This window comes from Emydura macquarii, unplaced genomic scaffold (genome assembly GCF_026122565.2).
Source record: "Emydura macquarii macquarii isolate MOO-44397 ecotype Brisbane River unplaced genomic scaffold, CSIRO-AGI_Emac_v2 contig_3390, whole genome shotgun sequence".
Classification (NCBI taxonomy): domain Eukaryota; kingdom Metazoa; phylum Chordata; order Testudines; family Chelidae; genus Emydura; species Emydura macquarii.
Window position 1 is genome coordinate 3,874,150 of NW_027133527.1, and position 7,581 is coordinate 3,881,730.

At 43.4% G+C, this 7,581-nt stretch overlaps 1 protein-coding gene across 1 annotated transcript; it reads right to left on the bottom strand.

The window, feature by feature from the left end:
- Positions 1-3,158: 3,158 nt before the first annotated feature.
- SSTR5 (somatostatin receptor 5) lies at positions 3,159-5,190 on the bottom strand. Its single transcript, XM_067534116.1, has one exon. The coding sequence runs from the start codon at positions 5,099-5,101 to the stop codon at positions 4,022-4,024; it is 1,080 nt and encodes a 359-aa protein (XP_067390217.1). The 5' UTR covers positions 5,102-5,190; the 3' UTR covers positions 3,159-4,021.
- Between the last annotated feature and the right edge of the window lie 2,391 nt (positions 5,191-7,581).

A 7,581-nucleotide genomic window follows, 5' to 3' on the forward strand; every position in this document is an offset into this window, starting at 1 on the left:
ACAATGGTTGCAGCTCCTGTAGGCATTGTGTCTGAGCCCCCTGGGAAGGGTTGTTTACGCCTTCTCATAACACAAGAACTAGGAGTCACCCAGTGAAATTAACAGACAGCAGGTTTAAAACGAACAACAGGAAGCAATTCTTCACCCAGTGCATAGTCAACCTGTGGAACTCCTTGCCAGAGGATGTTGTGAAGGCCAAGACTATAACAGGGTTCAAAAAAGAACTAGATAAATAGATCCATCAATGGCTATTAGCCAGGATGGGCAAGGATGCAAAACCATGATCTAAAATGTCCCTTGCCTCTGTTTGCCAGAAGCTGGGAGTGGACAACAGGCGCTAAGTCGATGTATTGCATACCGGCGGCGTGACACACCAACCCAGCTGATGCAAAAGCATTGAGTGAAAGAGCCTGATTCTGACTTCTCTGAACACGCTAGCAAGTCTGCTCCAAAGGCACCGTGGCTGCAGTTATGCAGCCAAAGACTGAATGGGAGAAACCCCCTCCTTGCGTATGTGTGAATATGCAGCTATTCTACTTGGCCTTCTTAAAGGGGAAAAATGTGCCACGGAAAGGGGGCCTTTCAGCCATTCACATAAAGGAAAGGTTCATATATATTTCTGCATTTGCAGTGCATTTACGCACCTCTCTCAGATGGGGGTGGGTCAGACTTGTTGCATGGCAGAATTTTGCCCAGTGTTTGTAGAGTCGTGATATTTTCATGGGATACTGAACAGGGAGGGAGGAGAGCAGCTTTCGCCTCAATTTTGAACTCACAGGTAAATCCTTCCCCTGGTATCACTTTCTTTGTTGAAGTGGGGGCGGACCGTGCTCTGATGTGATTTAGTGGCCGGTTATAATGCTGCAAAAGCATTTCTAGAAGACCTCACCATACTGTACGGACAATATTTTCTTTTGTGTGGGGGAAAAAAACCCAAGTATGTGCTAGGTTGGTACGTGATACGCTTAGCAGGACCACAAGAGCAGTCCAACTGCTGCCTGTGTGCCCAGGGCAAGCGCTTTGGTCACGTGGCATTTTCCGAGCTTAGTTAACAATTAACATTTGGGGTTTTATTTACATTGTTACGCTGATTGATATGGAACACATCAAGGTGAGCTCCCCACAGCTTGACACAAAATCCACTCTCAGGGGGTGGGCCATAATGTCAGATGAAAACCAAACTTGCTTATTATTAATTTGTAGTGGGCCAGCACCTCAGCTGGGGTAACTCCATTGTCAAATTACAGGGGCAACCCTCACTCAAGCTGCAGGGTGACCTGGTGGTTAGAACATTGGGCGGGGCTTCAGGAGACCATGGTTCTATTCCCAGCATTGCCAGTCCGCCCGTTGGGTGACCTTGGGCATGTCACTTTGCTTCTCTGTGCCTCAGTTTCCCCATCTGTAAAATGTGGATGATGGTACTGACCTCCTTTGTAAAGTGCTTGGAGATCTACAGATGAAAAAGCACTGTATGTTTTATGTCCCATAGAAATAATACAGTAAATGTCTATCTGAATGGAAAAACAGCACATGAGATGAATTTGGATAAGCAGCAGGGTTCAGAAAACGATCTGCAGATATCAGGTGAAATTCTGGCCCCACTGAAATCAGTGGCAAAACTCCCATTAACTTCCCTGCAGCCAGGAATCTCTGGATAATGCTGTTCGAAGCCCATTCTATCTGTGGCATCACTCTGCTGAAACAACAAGCTTTTCAGTAAGGACCTGACCCAAAGCCTCCTAAAATCAATTGACTTCAGCTGCTTTGAATCAGGCCTTTAATGCCCAATGTGGTCATGGTGGGTTGTGTGCCACAAACCTATAAGAACAGAAAAGCATAAGAACGAACACACTGGGTCAGACCAATGGTCCATCTAGCCCAATACCCTGTATTCCAACAGCAGCCAATGTCAGGTGCTTCAGGAGGAATGAACAGAACAGGGCAATCATCAAGTGACACAGGTCCACTTGGAACTGGACTGACACACACCGATTCATTCAATATGGAAGTGGCATCATCATCATCACATTCAGAGGTTAGGTTCCCAAAGTGCTAGGCTGATAGACAACGGAGCTATGCCTTTTTATGCCAGCCGGGGATCTGATTCATTGTCTCCATTTTTCTCAAGAGCTTTTTTAGCTTCGTACAAAAATTCATAGTTTGGCATACGGACTTAATTCCCTCCCCCACTGTGCAATGATTTAAAGCCTTTAAAAGCCCTACAATAACAACCCAGTGTTTGCATTTTTAGTAAGGGAAATTGTTTGCATCTCAAGCTCCCAAGGTATTTTTCAAAATCATAAGCAGAAAGTAAATGTCTGGGTGTGGTTGTGTGTAAAATTTAACAAGAACCTCAGAATATGCCCCCTTACTCTATAATAACGCTTCTAATAAATACTTTTTTGTAATATGAAAAGGGCCAAGTTATCATCATGCCCTGTTTACAGCTATTTGCATAGACTGTCTCGTTGCTTATACAAATATCACGCTGACATTTACTTGATGTATTAGGGCTCAGCAAAGCGTCCCAAGATAAACTGTAAAAGGCCCACGTACTATAGGGAGCAACCCAGTAAAGGTTGAAGGGCTGGCATAGAAGGCCTGTTGCAAGAGGTCTTTTCTATCTCTTACTCTCATCTTCCATGCCCTTTGTTTCATACAAATAAATGTACCTATGGAAGGACTGCAGTAATTTGAACTATGTGAATGGCAGTAAGTAGGCAGAGTAAATAGCTTGTTTCAGGATTAAAAAACAAAGGTGCTAGTTCGGAAAGAGGAAAACAGCATACCAGTATTTCTTTCTCGTTTTCTGACGAGAAGCAGATTGGTCCATTAGATAGGGCAATGGGCGGGGACGCAGGAGATTCAGATGTCCTTCCTGGATCTGCCACTTACTTACTGTGTGACCTCTCTTGTCCTATCTGCCTTGTCTACTTAAATTGTAAGCTCTTCAAGGCATAATGTTTCTCATTAAGCGTTAATAGAGTGGCTAGCACAATGGGCCCCTGATCTTGGCTGGAGCACGTAGTCTCTACCATAATAAAAATAATAAATAATAACCATAGTTGAATCTCTGATCAGTTAAGCATCAAGGACAAAGCTGTGTCAGTTTCAGCATGCAGTGTCTTAAAATAATAGGAAAAGATAGGAGCCTGCTGGACGAGAGGGAATTGAACTTATTTTATTTTCTGAAAATACCATTTAAATTCAGATCCATACCTTACATTCAGAACCAATAAATATACACAAAACAGCTTTTTAGGACTTCACAATCATTGTCATTTACATAGTAACAAAGTAATGGCATTACATTTCAGAAGCAGTTTGGTTTAGAATGTTAGATGCACTATGAATGAATTTTCCATTTCACATTCATTTACTATTTCTTTTTCAAGCCATTTTTATTTTGGTGGGTTTTTTTAATTGATTTGAAACACTTCAGGGTACTACGTCTGGAGCCTCTTGTGTAAGTTAATTACAGTAAAACAATGTAAATGGCTAAGCAGCACTTTGGGAAAGGCATATGCATACTTCCAAGATCAGTAAGTTAGTGCTGGGAGCAGTGTTACTTTGAAAACTGCTTCTTAAGAAATAGTGCTTTTTCCTTTTTTAATGCAAAACATTCACCTAACAAACTTTAAAGAATACTTTGGGACAAATTAACCAGTACAGTTTTTGCTGATCTAGTAATGCAAAGCAAGTGCGATGGTTAAAACAGTCTCACAACTGCTTTGCATCACCAGAATGGCACACAGCAGCCAGAACGTACGAGTAAATCTGTCCCCAGCATATAGAAAGTGATAACACATCTGATTGCTTTAGCTATAGTGCCATAAGCATTCCACAGAATCCAATATATAATCCATAATGCTTTCATTCAGGGCAGAGGGGAGAGGGAGGAATCTATGTACATTTGTTTGACCTTGTGGGTCTCAGGATTTCAGTTTTATCTCTGATTTTCAACCCCCACCTCCCCATTTTTCAGCTCTGTGGTTTATTTACAGTTTTTCAAGCCAGGACCTTACACCTTACTTGTTTGCATATGTCCATTGAATTCCAGGTTTCTCTGGGTTAGCATTGCTTCTTGCAAGCGGCTGCTGTTCTCCTGCCTGTTCTTGGTTGGATCTCCATCTTCAACACCATTCCCCTTCCGGAGGCATAAGACTTTCTGAAAACTCTTCTTGAAATTGTCAGAGAGAAATCCATAAAGTATGGGGTTGGCACAGCTGTTTGCATAGGACAGAACCACCACAAAGAAGTAAACCCCAAGTAACCCCGGCTCCTCCGGCAAGGTGGATATCAAATTGATAATGTTCAGTATATAAAATGGGAGCCAACAGAACACAAAGACAGCCACAATGATGACCACCATCCTGGTCACTTTCCTCTCTGACCGCCTGCGTCTCGTAGACCCAACTCGGATCCCAGAAGACTTGACCTTAATCACGATCAGCAGGTAGCAGAGGCATATCACCAGCAGGGGTCCAAAAAATCCTAAAACCGACGTGTAAATGATGAATGCCGCTGACCATATGTTAACTGGCTCTGGCCAGATCATGTTGCAGGTCTGATGAAGTTCCTGGACATCTGAAAATATAATGAGTGGAAGAACCACCAAGAATGAGACTGTCCAGACTGTTGTACTGATCAGTTTGGCCACCCTTGGACGCCGCCATTTGGTGGACTTGAGGGGATGAACCACTGCAAGGTAGCGATCCATGCTCATGACAGTCAAGCAAAAAATACTGGTGAATTGATTAATGCCATCCACCGTCATAACGAGCCGACAACAAAAGGAGCCAAAGGGCCAATAAGAGATGGCGTTCTGAGTAGCCAGGAACGGCAAGCCAAGCATGAAGAGGACGTCGGCTACTGCTAAATTCAAGATGTAAATGTTGGTGACTGTTTTCATCTTGGCATAACGCAAAACCACGTAAATGACCAAGGTGTTCCCACTGAGTCCGATGGCACATACGAGGAGGTAAATGATGGGGATAAGCACTGTGCGAACAACTTTGAACACAGGTGGTTCTGGCGTGGTCTGATTCTCCGTCATGTTGATCAGTGAGGAGAAATTTATATCCTGGGCATTGACTTCCATGCCAAGAGCATTGGACAAATATAAAGGATCTATTTTTCCTTCCCCAATTTTTTTAAGGCTGAGACAGATTAAAATTCACAAACATCTTGTTCCTGAAATCAGAAAAGGAAAGAAGAAAGAATTAAAAGAATTTTTAACAGCCCACATGTTTGATGGGCGACATCCAGAACTGGTTTTTACATTAAGCATCTGTTGCAGGCTTTGCTCAGTGTACCATAAACATAATTACAAGTGTAATCAACAGTCGTTTTTGTATCAAGCAGGTGTTGCACTGCTATACAGCATCCCCAATAAATAATAATATAAGAATCACCACGCTGGAACAGACCAATAGCTCATCACGATAAGGGCCCATAAGTCTAGGTTTCATTCTCAGGAGCTGTTTGTAAAGGAATACGCCTCAACTGCAGAGATGGAAAATCCGAATACAGGCAGAGATTTTGAACACCCCAGGTTCAGGGGCATTTGGACCCATTGATCTAGGTCAAGCCCATTCCTACTCTAATGCTTTGAAACCAAAAAGTGGGTTTTATGTATTGGTTTTTGTCCATCGTTGTTTATAACATTGTGCGGGCAGGTGGGTAGCATGAGCAATCTTTTCCCAAGAAAGCACTGCCAACCCCGAATGTTCATTCTTGCCCATCGTCTTGTGCCGCCTCGGAAGACAATGTGTCATTTGAATGACTCCACAACCCATCTGCCTGACAGTTATGGCTTGCATTTTTCCAGGGACCAAAAAGAGGGTGAAATTCTCTGCTTTCCAGTGTGGAAAAACCACCTGATCGCCAACTGAAAGAGAGTAGACATTAATCGAGGGCCATATTTTCAAAGGGTTTTTAGCAACCGAAGTGTCACAGTAGGACCTGCTGGGCTGAGGTCCTTTGAAAACCTGGCCTCAGCACTAGCTGCTGATTGCTTTAAAATTTTCCCCTGATCTTTTTCGCTATAATCTGGCCTATAATGGCTAGGCATTAATCCATTGGGAGTAGTAACAAGTGTGAACTAAATGTCCAGATCTCAATGCCTTAGGGGAGGAGGGTGTTTTTTAAATCCAGACCAAATCCTGGGTCTCACTTGTGCATCTGAGGCTCACTCCGCTGAAATATTTCCCAGATCTGCCTGCTCACATAGAAGCAATCTGAGCTGAAAGATTCAGATGCCACTTGCAGTCTGGCTGAACCAATTGAACACCCACAGAAAACATTAACATCTGTGTAGGTGTGGAAAAATAAAACCATCCATTACAACACACAAATCCCTAGCATATATTCACTGGTATCTATAACGGGAAGTCCTACATTTTGGAACATTTAAGACTAGACAAAGCATTAGACATAGCACTCACAAATGCAAAGAAAACTGCGTTAGGAGGGAATAGATCAGCTCATTTCCAGCTCTAAATTCTAAGTCCATTCACTTTTCCCATATGCCTTTTCTGCGTGACCCCAGAATATGATTTTGGGCTTTGTGGCAAGGAAACGTGTTTCATGGGCCCAAAGCCAGACTCCCAGTCAGTAATAATCATTCCCAGCTCTTCTTTAGCACTTTTTATCAGCGGATCTCAAAGCACTTCACAAAGGAGGCCAGAATTATCATCAAACATTTTACAGCTGGGGAAAGCAAGGCCCAGAGGTGAAGCAATTTGCCCATGGTCACCCAGCAGTTGAGCTAGGAATAGCACGCAGGTCTCCTGTATCTCAGTCCAATGCAGTATCTCCTAAGCCACACACATGTGGGCAGGTGTTAAGGTTTATTAGTCAAGATGAGTAGAGGGAAATTTTCCAGGCTTCTGCCTGCACTGTGCCTGACTCTCAGTGATGCTATGTATTACTCTATCTCTTGCATGAGCACTCTGTCTAGCGAGGTATTTATAATGCCCCGACTACAAGGGTAATGAGGTGCAAAACACACAGTGTGGAACTGCAAAAGAGTTGACACTAAGAGCTCTGTGGTCAATTCAGCAGGTTCCTTCACTCTTTCATCCACTCCATTCCCAGCAGGCCATCGGAAGTTCCTCCAGCTCTCAGTAACAGGAAATATTTAGTTCTGATTCTGCATTTGCAGGTGAGAAGTCAGCGTTTGAAGAATAGTCTGCTTTGAAATTCGCAGTTGGGGAAGATGCACCAGCAAAGACAAAAATGCACAAGGATTGGGGCAGAAAACCTAAGGAGACTGGCTGAAGAGCACAAGTACGTGCCGCGGCTAAAGTCTTCATCTCTTGATATGTCTTCCAGCTAAGACTGGATACCATTTCTGGACGATACGCTGCAGCCAATCACAACTTACTAGGCTCAGTACAGAAATCAATGGGTGACATTCAAGGGCCTGTGAGCTACGGAAGGTCAGACTAAATGATCTAATTGTCCCGTCTGCCAGTAAACTCTATGAAACGATAGCAAATACGGGAGAAAAGAAACTGGAGGTGAATTTGCAGGCTCTGTGTCTGACAAACTGCCACACTACCTTGTGTGTTTGACCCT

Excerpts from the sequence above, each read along its gene's own strand:
- SSTR5 (XM_067534116.1), bottom strand. The coding sequence starts at position 5,101 with ATGGAAGTCAATGCCCAGGATATAAATTTCTCCTCACTGATCAACATG.